At 39.3% G+C, this 21,366-nt stretch overlaps 1 protein-coding gene across 1 annotated transcript in view; it reads left to right on the forward strand.

The window, feature by feature from the left end:
• Window positions 1–18,428, forward strand: part of LOC101847888 (FACT complex subunit SPT16) — a 47,488-nt gene extending 29,060 nt beyond the window's left edge. Inside the window, exons 13-25 of the mRNA XM_005102577.3 lie at window positions 717–799; window positions 1,533–1,603; window positions 1,993–2,120; window positions 2,945–3,080; window positions 4,272–4,398; window positions 5,080–5,198; window positions 7,223–7,348; window positions 9,608–9,796; window positions 10,213–10,382; window positions 10,767–10,896; window positions 11,453–11,588; window positions 16,550–16,621; window positions 18,114–18,428. Coding sequence (XP_005102634.1) covers window positions 717–799; window positions 1,533–1,603; window positions 1,993–2,120; window positions 2,945–3,080; window positions 4,272–4,398; window positions 5,080–5,198; window positions 7,223–7,348; window positions 9,608–9,796; window positions 10,213–10,382; window positions 10,767–10,896; window positions 11,453–11,588; window positions 16,550–16,621; window positions 18,114–18,277 — 1,651 coding nt within the window. The 3' untranslated portion in view covers window positions 18,278–18,428. The remainder of the gene's footprint in view (window positions 1–716; window positions 800–1,532; window positions 1,604–1,992; window positions 2,121–2,944; window positions 3,081–4,271; window positions 4,399–5,079; window positions 5,199–7,222; window positions 7,349–9,607; window positions 9,797–10,212; window positions 10,383–10,766; window positions 10,897–11,452; window positions 11,589–16,549; window positions 16,622–18,113) is intronic.
• Window positions 18,429–21,366: the final 2,938 nt, after the last annotated feature.

Here is a 21,366-nt window from a genome sequence, read left to right on the forward strand (position 1 = left end):
GGGGGGGGTTAGAAAACATAAGACAAAAACGATATAACCATGCAACAGCTGATGCAACGACGAATGAGATATACATTTGTTTCTACTCTTTGCATCGCAAGGTAACGCAAGGTAACGGAACCTGAAAAGTAATGTACATTTCTGTATAAGAAGTTGTTGGGTGCGATGAGGAGGCAGACACTTGCAGTCCACTATCTGAAGTTATGGACAGTTTTTTTTTCTTTTTGTTCTTAGATACTGAATAGGAAGGAGTGACTAAATTTCTCAATGACCAGAGTTTTGTTTGCCTTGGAAATGCTGGCTGCTTAAAGTCTGTTTGATTCTCCCATAAATTGGAAAACAAATAGAAGCTCAGGAATTCAGTTTTTCACCTGAACATTTATTATTCTAAGCATTTGTTTTAATAATGAAAGATAGCATTTATATAGCACTCTGTTCCATAGGAATATTAACTCTGAGCGCTTTGCATTGATCACATGATCACTGAGCGTAATACTTCATTCACACAAGATAAAACATTTCATTGTAAGTTTTCTGTGTATGCCCGTATTAGGAATGTCTATTTGATGGGTTTTTTTTTTGCAACTGCACCTTTGTAAATTGTCCCAAGCGGTATCCCTGGGTGCTACTTTTGAGTAGGGATGAGTGCTGTGTTTACAATGTAACATATTATCGTTTATAGTGTAATTGTTTTGCCATTTGATATTTCTTTTTAGGGCGCGGAAGTCAAATGTGTCCTACAAAAGTTCAAATCATTTCCCGGATGAGGCAGAATGCAGGGACCTCAAGCTGTTTGTAGGTAAGAGAGGAATGACGCTTACTTCCTGGAGAGAGATGCTGGTCAGACACGCTATCAAGAATGCTGACAAAGTTATTTTGTATTTTTATTTGCAGCTTTTGGGGTAGCTGAATGTGTTAAGAGATGTATCAGATATAACATTTATCTTTTAAAAAAAATATGGGTGGGGGGTCCATGGGCAGAGAAAAATCTAGAGCTGGAAAAATAGAACTCCAGCCTGAACAAATACTTCGCTCATGTAACCATATGCAGTTGTGAGCGCCGTAAAACACTAGCCCCCCCCAAAAAAGACAAATTCCAACTTATTTTTGGAATATAATCTTGTGTTGCAAGATGATGCAGATTGCTCTTTATGATTTGAATATCATCTCCGATCTTTGGGGGGTCAAAATTTCCTGATTCCAGGGCGTTACCCAGTTTTCTGAAATTGACCAGTGATGTTTCTGATTCTAGGTCTTTTTGACAATAGTAAGCATATTTTAGTCTAATGTTAAATGAAAAAAGTTCTCTGCTGTGAATAAAAAATTATAAAATAATCATATTAATTATATTTAACAATGCTGTTGGCTTTTCTGCAGGCAAATCTTACTTAACCTCCCCACCCCCTCAGAAAAGAAAGAATTCTAGTTTGAATAAGAGCAGACTCAAAAAGCTAGTCCGCAATGCTTTTATACTATTTATAGTGCATGCTGACTCTCAATTTATTTGACTTTGGCTTATTTTTTCATTTCAGATAAAAAGTATGAAACCATTGTCCTTCCCATTTTTGGTTCTGCTACGCCATTTCACATCTCCACCATCAAGGTATGCATATTTTACCAATTTGTGACTCTTTTGTAAAATGTTTTCGAGGGGCACAGTTGATGGGGATGCCTTTTTTCCGGTATTTCCGGTATTTTGCCGTAGCTAGTTTTATAATGTTTGCCTGTAATACATCTGTTAACAATTGTTTTGGTGGGGGGTTTTTAAGTGGATGTACCTCACATTGCTATTTGTGGAAGATAATCAAAGAACCAAACTCAGTTACTATTGGAAATTCTGCAGTTATACCATCATTATCTAATTTTTTTGGTTTGTGTGTCCTGAACTTGTTATTTTGTGGGTTATTATAAGGGTGGTGATATAATACACACACACACCCTAAAGTGCCTAATTTTTGTAATGATTAAGCAATGGTTTTGTGGCTCTTTCAGAACATCAGTCAGTCTATCGAAGGAGAATACACATACCTGAGAATCAACTTCTTTCATCCGGGATCAACTCTGGCCCGCACAGAAGGAAGTTCTTTCCCCAACCCTGATATGACATTCTTAAAGGAGATGTGAGTCATTGTGATTCCAACATGTATTTCCTGTTTTCAGAGAATCGAACTTTGTCCGCACGTGCTCACCCATACACACAGAAACACACACACACGTTATGCCAGATCCTCAACTTTGAAATAATTTTAACCCAGGAATAGTCAAATTAAGGTTCACCTTTTTACAATAGAAACAGTTATTGAATCAGCACTTGCTAACATTAGGGTTCAAAGCCAACTCATTTCTTCTATTGCTTCCCCCCCCCCCCCCCCCCCCAGCAAATATGGCTTTCTTTATTATGTTTTGCTCAAGATATGGAATTACCAGATTAAAATTACCCACTCATTTTGTGTGTATGTGAAAAATATGTAGTTCAAAATGAAGAGGAAAGAGCTGTTTTTGTTGTGTTCTTTAAGATTTGAAAACTGCCAATAAGCTATAAACATGTAATAGATGGTATTCTTGCAGTTTTAGACACTTGAATAGCCAGCTTCGTGAAAATTGGGAAAACTCACAGCAATTCTTGTGTGGAACAGCCCAATGGGGCAGTTTTGCTGTGGAGCATTTTGGTTACTCTGTTTACAATGTTTGGCCCATAGTGTTTGTGTATATTTTGTGTATTCTTTTGTGCTAGTCACAGTGACATAAACAGCGAAAGATCTTGTCTGTGTTTTCGTGTTTTGCACTTGGTTGCTTGCTCTGTATGCTACCCAGGATGAGAATGATACTGTGTGTTCAAGGGTCTGTTGGGGTAATAATGGTTGTAAAGTGCGTAGAGCATGCTGTAGAGTGTGGATATGTGCTATATAAATGCAATTGCAACTTTTTGTGTATGTTTTCTCAGCACATACCGCAGCTCCAACACAAAAGAGCCAGGAGAGATTTCAGCTCCATCGTCCAACTTGAACACAGCCTTTAGATTGATCAAGGAAGTACAAAAGAGGTTCCGCACAAGAGAAGCAGAAGAGAGGGAGAAAGAGGTGATTACTTTTTTCTTTTGTTTTGTAGGTTTGGGGTATTCTGTGGGTTTTCCTGATGTCAGTTTTGTCTTCAGTTTGTGAAAATAGTCCCGGAGTGATAAATGAGTCTCCAAATTAAAATAAATGCCTATGAAATGAGATGTCAAGAAAAACTGAGCATAACAAGAAGAGGTGGGATGAGAAATGAAAAGGTCAGAGAACAAGTTGGCTTGCTCCTTGCTTGGAATATTTGGATAAAAATGAATAAAATGCTTAGACCATCAGACAGTAAAGTTGGGATGGCATACAACCTTAGATCAAATGGAAAGGAAGAGGCTGGCCTAGAAATGGATGGATAGAGTGGCTTTCAGAGGAACATTGTACTGATATAGTATAACCATACATCAGGAGGTACAACAAATAAAAGAAAGACGTTTGCTTCTCCTTGCAACACCGTATGGTAACAGAGGCTGACTAAAGTAAAGTATGTGGCCCTTGATTTTTTGGAATATTGAAAGTCTTGATCCACTTAACCTCACATTCAAGGACATCAAAGATTTTGCCAAAATGAGAAGATATCCTTTTGTTCTTTATATATTTAGTCAAAACACCTCACCCTAACACGCAACTCCAGACCCAATAAAACAACCTGCCATGGGAATAACTCTGACTGATGCGTCTTTGTACATTTTTCTTGTTCCACACTTATAACTGGGTGGTTGGCGGGTGCTCTGGTGTTATTTGCTCCTTCTTTCCTATCAGAAATCTTTGTTGTTGTTAACTCTGCTCCTTTGGTTTTAATGTTACGCTCTTGCGACACCTCCAATCTTCAGCACATGTGTGATCTGTTTTGTGTTGCAAGTGTAGTAAGACATAATAATACTGAACTATCTCGTGTAAGTGAGAAACTGAATTGTCTTTTTGGAACTGAGACAACTCTTACTAAAACTAAACTTGTCTTTGTGGGTGGTTGGCGGGTGCTGTGGTGTAGTCTGCTTCTTCTTTCCTATCAAACATCTATCATCTTTATAAACCTCCCGTCCTTCTTTATTGTGTTTGTTACTCTCTTGTAAAACCTCTAATCTTCCGCACCTTTATGACCTTATTGTGTTGCAAGTGCTGTAAAACACTTACTAAAACTTAAAAAACTTGTCTTTTTGTAAGTGAGAATGAACTAATATCTCAGGCACACTTTGTGGTTGTGTGTTTCAGGGCATTGTGAAGCAAGACACTCTGATCATCAACCCAAACAGGGGAAACCCAAAGCTCAAAGACCTGTACATCAGGCCCAACATTGTCTCCAAGAGAATCTCGGGAACGTTGGAGGCCCACACAAACGGTGAGTAGGAACCCTGTGGTTGATGTTTGTGTTGTACCTTGATTGTTTGTCCCTAAATAGTGAAACAATGTCCGTTGTGTAGCAGTTATAAGGCGCTTCACTATCTCAAACAGGAGACCCAAGGTTGATTCCCAGATAGGGGGAAATTTTTATTATCTTACCCTTTCTGCTAGGATGTTGTATCCCTCTCCTATCGGGTTGGCCCTGACAGGCAGGGTCAGAAACCCACCTTCTAAATGATCTAAACCTTGTCTATGGCTGCATAATTTTTGGTTGTTGTTTGTTTGTTGTTTTTTATGGTAGAAAAAGAGATTTGTGGTGTCATTGTAATGTAAAAATTACTCAAGAGAGGAAATTAAAAGTAACTATTTGTACAGGTGGCTGTTTGAGCAGTTTCGTCTAGAACTCTTTGTGTCTTTTTGTTTGTTTTTCCTAACTTTAACGTCTTTCTTTGTTTTTCCCGGTTTGTCCAGGTCTCCACTTCACATCGATGAGATGACTGTAACTCAAATGTCTTTCTGTCTGTTGTTTCCTCCCTTGTCAAGATTTCTGCTTCACGTCAGTGCAATGACTGTAACTCTCATGTTTCTGTTTTTCCCAGGTTTGTTCAGGTTTCCGCTCCTCCACGTGGGTGCGATGACTGTAACTCTAATGTCTTTGGTTTTTCAATGGTTTGACCAGGTTTCCGCTTCACGTCAGTGCGGGGGGACAAGGTGGACATCCTGTACAACAACATCAAACACGCTTTTTTCCAGCCCTGCGACGGCGAGATGATCATTTTATTGCACTTCAACCTGAAGGTAGGGTTCCCATATGAACTTGAATGGTATGAAGCTCTGATGGAATCTGGTGTAGGTGTCGCACGCGGGAGACTGGAGAACTTGATTTACGTGTGGGAAGAATTTGTGGAGTATCTTATGCTTTTTGGCGGGGATGTTGTATCCTGCTCAGCCTGGGTTTGGCTCTGACAGGTGGGGTTGGAAGCCTTCCTCGAAATGATCTAAACTGTCTTTGGGGGGTGTGAAAACAGTGACATTTAAAAAAAACAAGAAACCACAGATTTTTTATTTTTTTAAAATTATAAACCACAAAAGCTCCCACTTTTATTGATGCGTGTGGGGAAATTCTGTTTACTGTGCATAGCATATATTGTACATACATAACTACATGCACATACATGCACACAAAAGATATATTACAGGTACACCATCCATTGCTGTTTGTTTCTGTTGACAGCGTTTCCTTATCAATATAAAGTACCAGACCGGAAACAGACTGTGGCGGTCATGTTTCTCAGATTATTTCTCTGCTCTAATACTTCCAAAAGTCGTATATTATCTTGGTGGTGTCCCATCACCCACATGTTCAGATCTGTTACGAGGGACATCCAGAAAGTAAGTACCGTTTTCACATCTCTCTGAACTGGGTTAGGATATTCTTGATTTTGCACCACAGTGAGTTGTTGTGTTCAATACTGAACCGGAAAGAGCCCTCAGCTTCTATCTTGCCATTATAAAAAATATACAACGCTTGTAAAACATCTCCCCCAGTTTTTTCCCCGCCAGTTTACACAGCCAGATTTTGTCTCATCTTACACCCTTTTGAAGCTTCAACGTCTCCCAAGATTGAGAATTATTCTGACAGTGAAATTCGTTCTGTTATTCGTTTTCTGACTGCAAAGAACATGAAGCCTAGCGACATTCATGGGCAGATTTCTGAAGTATGTTGAAAATGCAATCGGCGAAAGCATGGTGTGGTAATAGGTTCGCATGTTCGAAGAGGGACGAGAAATTTAATGTGCATGGTGAAACCAGGAGTGGGCGTCCATCTTTGGTCAGTGATGATTTGATTTATCAAAGCTGACATAAAGGTAAAGGAAGACAGGCGTTTTACCCTTTCCTCACTCTCTTCAAACTTTCCTGAGATTTCAAGGTCGCTTCTGCATGAAATCATCACTGACCATTTGGGTTATCGAAAGGTGTGCTCACGCTGGATACCCAAGCAGCTGACACAAGCACATATAAGGATCAACGGGTTGCCAGCGCATTGGCATTCCTGACACGTTACAATGACTAAGAAGATGACTTTCTTACTCACATTGTGACAGGGGATGAAACCTTGTTGCACCACTCCACGCCCTAGTCAAAGCAGCAGTCGATGTAGTGGAAGCATACGGATTTGTCCCAGCCAAAAAAGTTCGAAGAGGCCTCGTCAGGAAAAAAAAGTCACGTGTACAGTGTTTTGGGACAGGCAAGGAGTTTTTTTTAAAAAGTATTTTTGGGAAATCGAGATGATAATTAACTCTGGTGTATACTGCAATACACTTAAAAAACTGCGTAGAGCTATTCAAAACAAAAGACGCGGAATACTTAGTGACGGCCTTGTTCTGCTTCAAGACAATGCAACTTCTCACAAGTGTGCACAGACCCAAAACCTGATCGCCTCCTTCGGATGGGAACAGTTGAAGCACCCATGGTATTGCCCAGACCTGGCTCTGAATGACTTTCGTCTGTTTCTGCATTTGAAAAAGTTTTTCGACTGGCAGGGACTCAGACACTGATCTCACAGGAGAGAGACTCGACATTGGCTGACATCGCAGGCGGCAGCTTTCTACGATGAGGACATTCAGAAGCTCATCCCACGCTACGACAAATGACTCAACAGTTCTGGTGACTACGTGGAAAAGTAGTCATATAGTCATCTATATGAGGTATTAAAAAATAAATCATTTTGATGGGGAGAATTATTTCTTTTATAATTATTTATGAACGGTAGATCTACTTATTTTCTGGACGTCCCTCGTATCTGTGACGTGTTTCCACAGAATGCCATCCTGTTTGGCAAGAAGAAGCACATTGATGTCCAGTTCTACACGGAAGTTGGTGAGATCACGACAGATTTGGGCAAACATCAGCACATGCATGACAGAGATGATCTTCATGCTGAGCAAGTAAGTAATGATTTGGGGGGGGGGGGGGGGGGGGTTACAACTACCAGTAGAGGGTGTTGTAACTTCTTGGTGCTAATATGGGCAAAATTGTCCCAGATGACCATCCATTTTTGAAGAGAAAATTGGTTTATTTAGGTGTGTGGACTTCTTTGACTGTGTCATAATAATGTAGGTGGGGGAAAACCCACATAGTGGGAAGTGGTCGTTCGTCCGGGTGGTTGTCTTAAACAGGTGGTTGTTAGTGCAGGTTTGACTATATTATTGTAAACAGTTTCGAAAGCCACCACCAGCCTTTCTTTTTTTTTTTACTTACGTACATTGGGGTTTTTTTCAACCATCTTCAGCAGATGGATATTGAGCATGAATCGTAGCCATCATTAATCCTTAGATAGATTAACCCTTAAAACCCTATACCGCTGGTAACCGCTGACGTCGTATTTTCCTATACCGCTGGTCGACTTTTCATTTAATTCCCAGTGCTAGAAACAGGGGATATTACTCCAGATGACTCTGTCGCGAGCAGAAAGTACCGATAATGTCATGAGAGCAGTTCTACACTGAAAGTTTGGAAATTTTTCGAGTTTTTAAGAAAAATTACTCACTTTTCGCTGGCAGGCCCTTCAGGCCGCAAAATTTTTGACATTTTTTTATCCTAACCAGACCCCAATAATGATCTCCCAGTCGGATATATAGATAAATATGACCGTTGAAGACGATTGCAATATTCCGCATAACATCGGTGATGATTTTGACGATAGTGGAATTGGCAGGGGATCACCACTAAAGCTACCAGAGGCTAGATCTACGGCTGGTTCTAATGATACTTTGACTGAAGTGGAGTCGGGGATCACACACAAGACTTAACTCATAGAGTTGGTCCTAAAAACCAGTGTTTTAACCTTTTCCCTTTTGTTCAGACTGTGCATTCATATATAAATAACATTTTCAAACGTCAGTAAAATCTAACAACAATTAAAGACACAGTAAACAAAATGATGAACCAACCTAATTTTTTCTAGTATCTCAATTTTAATTCAGGATTCTAGGGAGGTATGAAAAAAAAGAATTCAGAGTTTTAAGGGTTAATACTTATCAACGTTTGTGTGTGTTTTTGGCACACAATGCTTTAAGTAGTAATACGAAATTATGCTGGGGGCTTTCGTGGCCTAGAGGTTATGGTGTTTGCCTCTCATTCAAAGGTCCCGGGGTTCAAATCCGGGTAGTGACGGATAAATTTTCTCCTCTAAAAACTCCTTTCACCCCTTTCCTGCTCTCTAGCAATGTTCTGTCGTCTGCTTTCATCTCCACTTTCTGCCCCCTCCTCTGGGCTCCTGACTCTTTCTGCAGCCTTTCTACTGCTACTCCTTGTCTCCTTACTGCTGTCTTTCAACCACACCCCTGATCTTCTGGAAGGAAAGATCTACACCTAGCCTTCTCGGATAAGGGCAAAAAATCTCGGAGGTCCCGTGTGCAAGTTAAAGATCCCTTTGTGGTCTAAAATCTATAAAAGTAGGCTTCGGCCGCCAAGCGGACGAAATTCAAAATTTCCTACCAGCTGAAAAATGTTCGTGTTCCCAGCGCTCATATTTCCTTATGCAGTTGCGAGCGCCGTAAAACACACACACACACACATAAATATATTAATTATATGTTGTGTTGATTTCAGTATTTCTGGAATAGCAACCATTTTGACATTTAGCTCAACATTTGTCTCAGTTCTTCAGTTGGCCCGTATTGTTTCTCATACAGAGTTAGTTAGCCCTTGTGATTTGCGTTCACTCATGCGTTTTCTTTCTTTCTTCTTTTTGCATAACATGAAATTTTGTGTGTGGGTGGTTGGCGGGTGCTCTGGTGTGGTTTGCTTCTTCTTTCCTATCAAACATCTATTGTCCTTATCTCCCCTTCTTTTTTATGTTTGTTACTCTCTTGTAACACCTCTAATTTCTGACGCTCATATGACCTTATGCAGTTGCGAACGCCGTTAAACCTCTACTAAAACTAAAACTAAAATTTTGTGCTCATGAATTGCTGACATGTTTGTACCCTGCAGATATTTTCAGTTCTCTCTGATTTATTTGAAGGTAGTGGTCCGGTGCTCTGGCGTGGTTTGCTCCTTCTTCCTATCGAACATCTACCATCCTTATCTCACTTCCTTTTTTGTGTTTGTTACACTCTGTAGCACCTCTGTATCTTCAGCACTTATTTGACCCTATTGTGTTGCACTCAAACTAAAATCTTGTGTTATGTGTTTCTCTCCAGGCGGAACGAGAACTGAGACAGAAGCTGAAATCTGCCTTCAAAAGTTTCTGTGAGAAGGTGGAGGGGATCACCAAACAAGAAGTGGAGTTCGATTCTCCATTCAGGGAGCTCGGTTTCCACGGCGCTCCGTTCAGAAGCACTGTTTTGCTACAACCAACGAGTGGATGTCTCGTCAATTTGACGGAGTGGGTGAGTAAAGTATATGTGAGCTCTTGTCTGGGCATGGAAGAAATATATATATTCTAAGCTCAATTTATTTCTGGGATGTTGAAGTCCTATTTTAAAGATTCTATTCAGGAAATCTTTAGGCTGTCTCTGGGCAAAGCGCCAATACGTTGTGTCCGCCTTTGTGATGCAGACCTGTCTCGTACCCCTACGTGAGATTTATCCATCTTATCGCCATCATACATAGGTGACCTGAGTTTGATTTGTTTCAACATATATATGTGGTTGGTAGTATGTATACTTTTTTTCCCCCCAGCCAGATGAGCCCTATCAGTTGGGGTAAAAAAAATGATAATTTCTTATTCCAGTCTGTTTTGATTTATTCTTGTTCTTGTTTATTCTAATCTCTGTGTTGTTTCTGTCGTGTGTTCAAACCTCAGCCTCCCTTTGTGGTGTCCCTGGAAGACATCGAGTTGGTCCACTTTGAGCGTGTGTCCTTCCAGTTGAAGAATTTTGACATCGTCTTTATCTTCAAGGACTACAGCAAGAAGACAGCCATGATCAATTCAGTCGCAATGAACATGTTAGACCATGTTAAAGAATGGTTGAAGTGAGTCATGCTGTCTTTTGTTTTGAGTGTTTTCATTATTTTAAGGGTGGAGCTCTATAATGGAACCAGCTCAATTTGTTCAAGCAGTAAGTGAAATGTAATAGTAAAAGTGTTGAACGAGGGGCAGTTTCTCTCTTCGACTCTATGACTTTTGCACAAGGCACACTTCTATGCTAGCTGATCTGTCTCATGGTGCTATTTAGGTTAATGGTGTCTTTTTTCTGAGGGAATTAAAGGATTCACAAATCATCTGAAGGGAAATGTTTTAGAAATGAGGGAAACTTCTGTGCTGATACTGCGTTAGGTGTTGTGGAAGTAAACTTGTTTTGTGGTAAAGTGATGTACGGAAGTCCACATGCACAAGGTTTCTGCTTTGTTCAACAGTTCTTGTGACATCCGCTACACTGAGGGCGTTCAGACGCTGAACTGGACCAAGATCATGAAGACCATCACAGATGACCCCGAAGGGTTCTTTGACAACGGAGGCTGGTCATTCCTTGGTCCGGAGAGTGAGGTATGTTGTTTGTTGTACTAGTTATGAGGGAGGAAATAAAATTCACTAAATTATGGTGGACTTGTTTTGTTTCTTGTTCATGTCACATCTCTGTGGGTGGTTGGCGGGTGCTCTGGTGTGGTTTGCTTCTTCTTTCCTATCCAACATCTATCGTCCTTATCTCCCCTCCTTCTTTTTTATGTTTGTTACTCTCTTGTAACACCTCTAATCTTCTGGCGCTCATATGACCTTATGCAGTCGCGAGCGCCTAAAACCTCTACTAAAACTAAAAAACTAAGCTTCTGCACTTACATGACCTTATTGTGTTGCAATGCTGTAAAACTCTTACTAAACCAAAGTAAAATATTATGCTGGCTTGATATAGACTACCGTTAAAGTACTTTTGATGCGCTCTTCAATTCTTTGAATGAAAGTTAGCAGTTCTCTTTTTAAAATAAAATCTTGTCATATATTGAAATTACTCTTATTAAATCTATACTAAGCATAATTGGTTTGGCAAGTTGTCAAATCTGTGGCTAGATGACCCTGTGAAGTAACCAGTCCGTGATGTTTTCAGGCCGAAGAAGAAAACGATGAGAGCGAAGAGGGTGATGAAAATTTCCAACCCTCGGAGGGCGGCACAGATCTTGAAGAAAGTAGCGAAGACGACAGTGAGGAAAGCAACTGGGAGGAAGAGGATGATGAAGAATCAGGTAAGAAGAAAATAATCCCAGAGTTTTAACAAAATTCTCTGTGTGTGTGTGTATATATATATATATATATATACATATATATATACATATATATATATATGTGTGTGTGTGTGTGCATAATTGTATTTGTGCCAGCTGTATATGTTCCATCTATGAGACTTTTGCTATCTAATCATTTCCTCCCTACTGAAAGATGTTGTCTCTTTTATTCCTACGTTTCTCAAATGTATAATAATTTTTTCAAGACAAACCAAATGCTTCTCTCAATATATTCTGTGTGCCACATGGGTTCATTCACCTTCATTTATACTAGGATGCCTTTTAATTTTTTGCTAAGGGTGCGTGTCCACTGGAACAGACACCAACTGACCCGATTCCGCCCGTCTCTTGGAAATCCGGTAGATGAAATGGAGCACCTTTTATCCCTCCCCCATAAGAAATCAGTAAATATTCCGTTTGGCTGTGTCAACAGACAGGGTACAACGCCCCGACAAAAAACGTGTCGATTGGAAAGCCGCTTGTCGCATTTTAGCTGGGCCGGGTGGTGACTCGTCAGCCTTAAGCCCGTCGGAGCTAAAGAAAAATTCTAATTTTGAGTTCTGATTAAAAATCTAATGTCATATTCGTAATCAGCGCCTCAAAATTAACTGTCTAAGCGCAAACTGAATTGTACATAACAGCTTGCACTAAGAAAATTAATTCCATCTTTTTAGACAACAAACATCCCTTGTTCCCTCAAATAAAAACATCAGTCAGAAGTAAAAGACCCATGCTTCTGATCTGTAACAAAGAAAGATACAGAAGGTCATTTTTACCATCATCTATCAAAATGCTTCCATCTTAACCATCTATCTTGTTTAGTGTACTTACGACCTTAGAGCATGCATCAGAATAACATTGAGTGTGTATCTAGCTTACGATTATTATTGTTTATATTGCTGCTCATTTATATTATGTATGTGATTGTAAGCCTACTTGTGTGTGTACGTGTGTTTGTGTGTGTGTGTGTGTGTACTCGTGGTGGAACACCAAACCAATGTGCCAGGATCTGGACAATAAAGATGTATCTTATCTTATCTTTAAACTGCGCGGTTTAAATGCATATTAGCAATTTTACGGGGTCTCGATCCCGTAGAAAATCAGGTATTTGCTATTTTTTTTAAAATGGAACTTCGAGTATTTGGATATTCTTACAGAATAATATGCCAAGAATCCGTTTGTGAAGGTCCCAAGACCTAAGGAGACCTCTAACATACATAAAAATGTATTTGAGGGGGGGGGGGGCAAAAAAATTCAAACATTACGTCAAGAAATGCTAAACTTTACCCCTTGACAACAACACTTTCCGTGGCTGCAAGGTAATCAAGTTTGATATCGTTGGAAAGGCCGTGATAAGAACTATTCGATTATTGCACTTTCGTTTTCGTATGGAACTACTCTGGGGACCCATTTAGCTATGTTTGAAGACCCCGTACCAAATACCGGTTGGCCACTTCTGTCACGTGACCAGGCCGTGAATTTTCATTCGCCGAGCCGGTAGCAATGAAGGAGATTCCCCTCGCAGGCCGTTGTTTACACTGTGTGCCGCAAGACAGAACGTGAACGTTTTCGCTGCATTTCAAAGAGTTTTCTATCGTGTTGCCGATTTCAACGCTAATAAATCTTGTTTATAGGCTGAATAATTATTGTTTTCATCTCCATTTGCAATTTTGTGTAGTATTTCGGCCCGACAAGGCCTACCAAACACACGCTCCTTCTTATTCGTCTCCTCTCGTCTGTCTATCACGTGATCGGGATTCAATTCGATGTCTTAGTCTTAGCCATTTTGAGCTAGATCTAGATCTAATCCAGGATCTAAACTGTTGAGATTATACCAGTAATACATAATAGCCTTCAGTACTTTCCACGATTATATGGCTTGGGTATTCAAAATATAGATCTACAGATCTCCGTTGCCCTCGATCAACAAAGTTATAGAATCTAAGATTTGTTTTGATGGCTTCCCTAGCCTCTCCGGTTGTTCGCAGTGAACATCAAGTCTGTACTGTTTAGCGCAGATCTAGATTTAGCAATAGACATCTCTAGATTTTCTAGAGCCTAGATTTTGATCTAGTGTTATTTTTTAAATAAATTTTTTAACTTTATTTTTCTATTGTTGTTTTTTTTTTTTACGGAGGCCGGTGTTCCTAAAGCCGGTTAACCCCTTCAAGCAAGATTGAAAGAAGCGACTGTGCAGAATATAGCAGAATGAAATAAATTGAGAAAATATACAGATCTAGATAGTATAATGTAGTGCCAGCTTACAGTGTGCCTTTTTTGGTTGCATAGTCTTAGATTCCACCATTGCAAAACCAAAACACATGGGAAGAAAATGAAGAGGAGGTAGCAGTTTGTTTTTGTTTGGCTCGACAAAGTCTCGACTCTTCTAATTCTAAGAAAGGCAGTTACCTGCCAAATCATTTAAAGATTTCTTTATGTGGAAAAGACTAACAACAAACTCAATTTACCTAAACAATTCAGTATGGCAACATTAACATATTTAGACGTGCATGTCAGCATCCAAAATCTTTATTTGCGTGTGGGTTTTTTTTTTCGGAATGACTTTTCTGACAAATCTGCTACACTAGATAGACCTCAGAATTGGTTGAAATTTTCACACAAGCCCTTGAATGTATACCTACTACCTTACATAGATATTTTAGCTTCTTCTCCCATTTTAGAACAGAAACTGAAAGACAAATGAGAGTACATTCTTGGGGCCGAGATTCAATTGTGATGGGGGGGGGGTGCATGGAATTGATGTAAAAGCTTGTCAAAAAATCTTTCTAAATAGCCTGTGCTTTATATAGTATGATGTAAACATGGTGTATATTGCTGAATAATGTTGGTTTTTAGTGAAAACCAAGATGGTTGTGATTGCACAATGTATCGAAAGCTTTGTTTGCGTTTTTCTCTAAATTGCATTTTCGGCTAACTGGTAACTTTATAGAAAGTGTATCTCAATAACTAACAGTCAGATTTCATTGAAATTTTCACACGTTATTCCCAAGATAAGTGCCTTCCTCCTTACAAAAGCACTTTTCCTGAGTATTGATTCTGTTTTGAGTTATTTGGCATTTTTGCGTGGCAGCATCACCTAATATGGAATTCTGAACATTGGTCAAAGTGAGGGTGAAATTTTGAAAATGTATGATAGATATCTGAAATCTGATTCTGTAAGGAGGAGAAACAAGCAATATATAACAACAGACCTGCCACTCATCCCGATTTAGTCGGGATATCCCGATTTAGTCGGGATATCCCGATTTTTTGCCCCAAATCTCAAGCATCCCGATTTCGATCGTGTGTATCCCGATTTTTTTGTCCCAGTCTGCTGTTCTGCCGTATTTTTCTAAAAACTTACTCTGCCTTCTCCTTTATCGCGGGAAGCACCCGTTCAACTTTTTGGAAGCAGGAACTCTAGCACTATTTCCCGAAATATCGATGCCGCATTTAGTAGTTGACTCGCTCCAAGTTGTGTGTGATCTTTGCCCGCACTAAGAATTCTCCGATGATAGCCTGGTAATTGTTACAATTTGGGACATACAAATAATCGATAATATTCGTAGTTCCGCTGTTACTTTCAAAACAAGCCTTGTCCGCGGTCTGGTAACTGCGTGTTCACACCAAACACTCGGACTAGCGACTGTCTTTCTCTAACCCTCACACAACTAGAATCTATATGTAACTGCGCTGACAAGACTAACATACGGCCGTTGTCGTTGTTTAGTCTGAACGCATTATGAGGGATAAGAGATTTGTTGGTACAATTGGTCGGTCGGCCGCCGTCGTTATCCTAGAGTACTAGATCTAGAAGTAGAACGACTGTCGCTCATCCGAGTGTTTTGTGTGAACGCACAGTTAGTCGGAATGTTAGTAAAATTGTTTTAATCGCGCATTCGCGTCTCTTGACATATCATCGCCGTGTGAGTTCTGCGTGTCGGGGACCGTCTGTTGATGGTGTCAACTTATGTTCATGTATTTCGGGACTTATTGGTGGGGTGGGTATAGACACTTGGACTAGGAGTGCTTGAAGTGATGCTTCAGGATTTACAAAAAATAATAACGCGCGCACGCGCACACACACACACACACACACACGTGTGCGCGCACGCAAACAAACAAAGACACTCAGAGTGCATATAGGCCAAGTAATTTATGGACACCCCTGGAAAAATATTAAGTCAGCTTTGGCAGTCACCTTTGTGATTTGCTGTTGATCCTGATTTTTTTCACCAAATCCCGATTTTTTCTCCCTGATATCCTGATTTTGAGGTTTCATAGAGTGGCAGGTCTGTAACAAATATACCAAGAGTATGAAGCTTCTATCTTTATTGTTTTTGTAGAAACACTTTTTATAAAATATAAAGAAATTTTGCTGAGTCAGCGCCATTTTTTGCCGTCACGAGCCCAAAATTATTTTTTTAATGTAAATTTTATTTCACAAAAAAACTTTTTTTTAAAGTGTATGTATCCATTGATGCATACAAAGTGGCAACAAAATGGTTGGAACTGAGTTTTGGCATTTTCATTAGCCACCCCCCCTTAAAACCCATACAGTTCATGTGACCTCTTGACTCGTACCGAGAACACAGCCTGTCTGGTATTGTTTACACATTCAGGGAATAAGTAAGCCAACAGACTAGATGTGTCTTTTCCTAACTGTGTGGGACACACAAGATGGAAACGACCCAACCATTTATTTTTTCCCCCGGCAAAAAATCGGGCTGTGTCTGTCCCAGTGGAGAAGTAGCCAAATGGTTTGTAGAATGATACTGTTGACTGTTTTTACGGGGGTAATCAGAATTTCCTTTCTTTTTTACACATTTAGCACCTCGACCAAGTATTGTTTTGCTGTATGCATATTTTCCGAGTGTTGCTTTGATGTTGCGAACATATAAATTTTTCCTTGTTGTTCCCAGGGTCGGAAGAATTGGGATCAAGCGAGGAGAGTGGTAAAGACTGGGATGAGCTGGAAGAGGAAGCTCGCAGAGGTAAGAAGTTGGATACAATCATTGCCCAAAATTCAGTTTTGGCATGCTTTGATTTCTCTTGCACATGCGGATGGTTGGAGGGCGCCACTGATAGTTTTTACTTTACTTCTTTCTTTGTTTCTGTTTTACTATTTCCCTTGCACTAAATGATCATATTGTGTGGATGTGCACTTCTTTACTCTCAAACTTATACATATGGATTTATATATCGAAGTAACTATTCCCAGTGACAACGGAACTCTTTTGCATTAAAAAAATAGCCTTTGAATTTTCACTTTGAACTTCGAAACAAAATTGCGATGCAGATGGAAGTGGGCAGGAAGTTTTCCTCCTTCAAAGAGTTTGAAGAGAAATTTGCAGCTTTTCAAAAGATCAAGATTCTAGGCTTAGATTCTATTCTAACGTGTACTGTAGACTCTCTTCTCACTTTTGTTCTCTTCTCTTACTTGGGCCAAGACTTGACCGTAGCCTTGATGTAGATTCTAGATCTAGAAGAAAGAAGAATTGGAAAGGTTTTCCCTGTCCTGTACCGTGGTCTCCAAAATCGGTATTAGTATTAGGCTAAATCTAGATCTACTTGTACATCTAGATCTAAATTACGACTGAATAACAAGCAAACATAGAATGATCATTCCTTTCTTTGAAAAAAAAATCTTCCACTCACACCATAATCTACTTTAGTTTAGTTAGATCTAGAATCTAGATCTAGATCTACATTAGATAAAGAATCTAGTCTAGTATTAAGTAACCCATCATCATCATGGCCATGTAGATTGGTGTGGGAACAATAGATCTAATGGGCCTGTACGTCTGTTTTCGGTGTCACTGGCAACAATTCTGGCCTAGGCCTATAGCCAGTGGTTTCGGGGCCTATCCCCAGTGTCACTGGGAATGGTGCTTTCCTCTATATATATTTAAGTCTGCCTCTTGATTATAGGATTATGCGCTGTGTTGAAAGTGCTTTGATGCACATTATCATCTCTGAAAAAAATAGCCAGTTTGTTAAGGTTTTTAAAAAATTGCTCAAAGAGAAGAGTTGATTTTAAAATGCACTGTTTCAATGTTTTTCTAAAGACCTCGTACAGACTTGAGAGGTTTCTTTTATAATGTAGCATATTTTGTGGGTGTGTGGTGGAGGCATTTTGATGCATTGGCTTGTGTGACTACAAAACATTCCTTAGTATGATGTTGCTGTTCACCATGAGAGTAAAAGGGTATAGTTTGTGTAGTGTGCAATTCTTTATAAGTTTCCCCTTGGTATTGACTTGAGTGGTTGTCCGGTGCTCCTTCTTTCCTATCCGACATCTCTCGCCCCTATATCTCCTCCCTTTTTTTTTTTTTTTATTTTTTTTTATTTTTTTTTTTTTAACGTTCCTCTCTAGTAACATCTAATCTTGTATGTTACTCTCTAGTAACACCTCTAATCGTCGGTGCTTGTGTTGCAATTTCCTGTAAAACTTACCAAAAAAACCCTGAAACTTTGCATTGACAGCGGACAAAGAGAAAGACGAGGAAATCCCCGAGCACACGAGCTCCCACAAACACCGGCCGCACCACAAGAGCAGCAGCAGCAGTAGCAAGCACGGACACAAGCGAGGCCGCGACAGCAGCAGTGGGAAGAGCCACTCCCCACAGAAGAAGAAGTCGCGGCGATGAACGCTCAGTCGCTTGTTCCGTGTTGTTGATCAAAATGTTTTTCTATTTTTGTTCCTATTCGCATCACATTGTGTTTGTAGGAGACAAATACAAACTTGAAAAAGACTGAACAGCTCTGTGGGTTATTTTTTACTTCCTTCAAGTAAGAAGGTCAGTGAAAAATTCTGAGTTCTCTGATATGCTTTAAAAGTTCTTTGATTTGAAAGCCCTTGGTTTCCTGGGTATTAAGCAGTTATGTTTTGTTTTGATTTTTTTCTAGCTAAATGGTTTTTATAGTTTTCGACTTAGTTTTAGGCCAATTTGAGGGTGTTTTCAACAGTTTTTATGTCACTGAAACTCAGCTTTAGAACACAAATGCCTAAAGCTCTGCAACTAATGCATAGATTTTCAAGTTAACACATTACACCCGGGTTCGCCCGGGAATTCCCTTACGCGCTCCACCCTGACTCGCCCGGAACCGCCCGCGCCGACCCAGCGTCTTTAGAAACGAAAGTCTCGCCTTGACGAGACTCTGGGGCCGGGATTTTGATTTGCATAGTATAGCAAAAAGTTTCTTCTTTCGTTTGATACCGAAACGAAATTTTTCCGGCTAGTAGTTTTAGTATTAGAGCTGATCGAAGTGCGATCGCGTTACCGACACTTCGAAAGTGCCTCGACTTGTTGAAAAGCGACACAATTGAGTTCGAAAACGGAAATAACGATGGATTTGAGCAAAAACGAGCATGTGACAAATCAGATGGCTCAGATTTTGATGAAAACGTTGTAGGAAGAGTTTGGGGCGATTCCGATTGATCAGACGGAGAAATAGAATTTAGATCTAGGGCCCGACCGCGAGAGTGAGAGTGACGGGTCGGACACCCCGATTGAACTAAAGTGAGAACATTTCCAACAGTTTGCGCATACATAAAGTTATATTTTTCTGAAACTACATTCAGTTTTCTTTTTAACTTTTATTTTTTCAGGATTTTTGGAATTTGTTTAGTATTTTTAAAATGTGTTTTTTAAAGGCTTGTATTCAAGGGAGGTGGGTTCTTTCCCCTTGCTTAGGATCTAACAATGGACTTCCCGTCCAGGCCCTTAGGGTGTAATGTGTTATGAACCGATTCGTTAGAAATTTTACATGGAATGCACACAACTACTAAACAACTCTGTACGATAACACTAAAAAAAACTTTTGGGTACAGGATTTCTAGTCACACACAAGGAAAAACTCAAAAGGACAAAATCTGCAATATGTTTATTGTTTATGGTTATATTTAGTTAATTCACGTGGCATTCTTTTTGTTTCTCCTCACCGCTAACACTCAATGAAAGGATAAGGCAACAAGGTTATCTCAAAATTTTCTGGGAAAACTCATTTTCTAGGCAGTTCTTACATGAAATTTTGATTTTGTTAAAAACAAAATTCATTTAAATGACCTTAACTATGCCTCAATGCATATCTTAAAAAGTAATACACAAATTACTTTGTTTGAATATTTGCATAAATATGCTTTCAAGTACATCTTTAAAAAACTGGTTTAAGGGAAGACGCGGGTTGGTGATCCCAGACAATATCGTTAAAATTTTTCAACTTGTTTTTAGCGGAAAAACATCCTTTGACATCTGTTCTATCTGGTCACAATGATGAAACTGTCGAGAAAAAAAAACACCCTGAATGACCTAAAGGGCATTTAAAACTTACAAATTGCTCTAAACATCCTTTTAAAAAATCCAGGGGGGGGGGTTTTCTTTTTTTTCTCTAAAAAATCTACTTTTTGCCATATGTGACCTTTTTGGTGCAAGGAGTTTAAAAAATTATTGAAGCTAGAAGCTTCAAATTTGGCGTACATGTGCTGTAAGATCTATTCTAGGGATCTGTGTGAGGGAATTGGGAAATATTGGTAATTTGTGGAAATATTCAAATTTTTTGTAACATGTACCCCAAAATTTTGTTAACTGACTCTCAGGGGTCCATCGACTTTGGGCTCACTTTTTTAGTTTTAAAGATAGGTCAAATTCCTCACATGGATCCCAGGCCACATAGGTTTGTACTTGTGTGCCAAATTTCAGGCTGATAAATATGAAATTCTTCTGCACTAAGAAACTGGTTTGAAAATCCAAGATGGCTGCCACAGAGACCCATTTTTCTGTAAAAATCAACAAATTCACCCTTAGTATATCCTATTTACCTATGAACTTCTTTCACAATTACATGAAAGTGAATAAAAGTCATTCGTGTAGAAAATCTTTCTTGGAGTGTACATCTCCCGTTAAAAAATCAAGAAGGGTTTTTTAAATATAATTCTATGTGTACGGTTGAGGGATGTAATACAGCATCTGCCCGTGAACCAAATTTAACTTTCAATAGAGCTCAAAGCCACTTTTAAATGTCTACATGGACACCAAAAAGGTCCATTGAGTTAAACAGAAGTCTTGTTGTTCTGTCGGCGCTCATGTTGGTGCTGTGTCACCAAACGGAAGTCTTGTTGTTCAGTAAGTGCGCATGTTGGTGCTTTGTCATGGAGACACTGTACAGGCGTGACCAGAAAATAACAAAATCTGCCATATATTCACTTGTTGTGGTCATATTTGGACAATTTTGCATCATACTGGTTTTTGTGAACACTTCACAACCCATGACAATTATTTTCAAGTTGTCAATTAGCAATTTTTATTGATGAGAAGAAAATTTTAATAATTTTGAAGATTTTCTTCTCCAAAATTCTGTTAGTATTGGATTGGCCTTAATTGGCATAAATGTCCTTTTCTTGGTTTAATTGCTTATCATTTTTACATATTATAAATCAAAATAAATAGAATCTTGTCCATTACTGTAGATGATGCATTTGAAATTCATCTTAGGGTCAAAAACATCTGATATAGTGGAACTTGCATTGAATGTACTCTGACTTAGTGTAAACACTAATATCGATGTAGCTGTTTAGTGCATCACTGTCGTGTGAAAGACACACGTTCGATTCTCGGGCCGGGCAAATTTTCTGTCAAGTATCTTGGTCTTTCTGCTGGGATGTTGTATTCCTTTCGGCCTGGATAGGCCATGACAGGCATGCTACTTTAAAATTCAAATCAGATTATTATTTTTTTAA

This window comes from Aplysia californica, unplaced genomic scaffold, assembly GCF_000002075.1.
Source record: "Aplysia californica isolate F4 #8 unplaced genomic scaffold, AplCal3.0 scaffold00331, whole genome shotgun sequence".
Taxonomy (NCBI): domain Eukaryota; kingdom Metazoa; phylum Mollusca; class Gastropoda; order Aplysiida; family Aplysiidae; genus Aplysia; species Aplysia californica.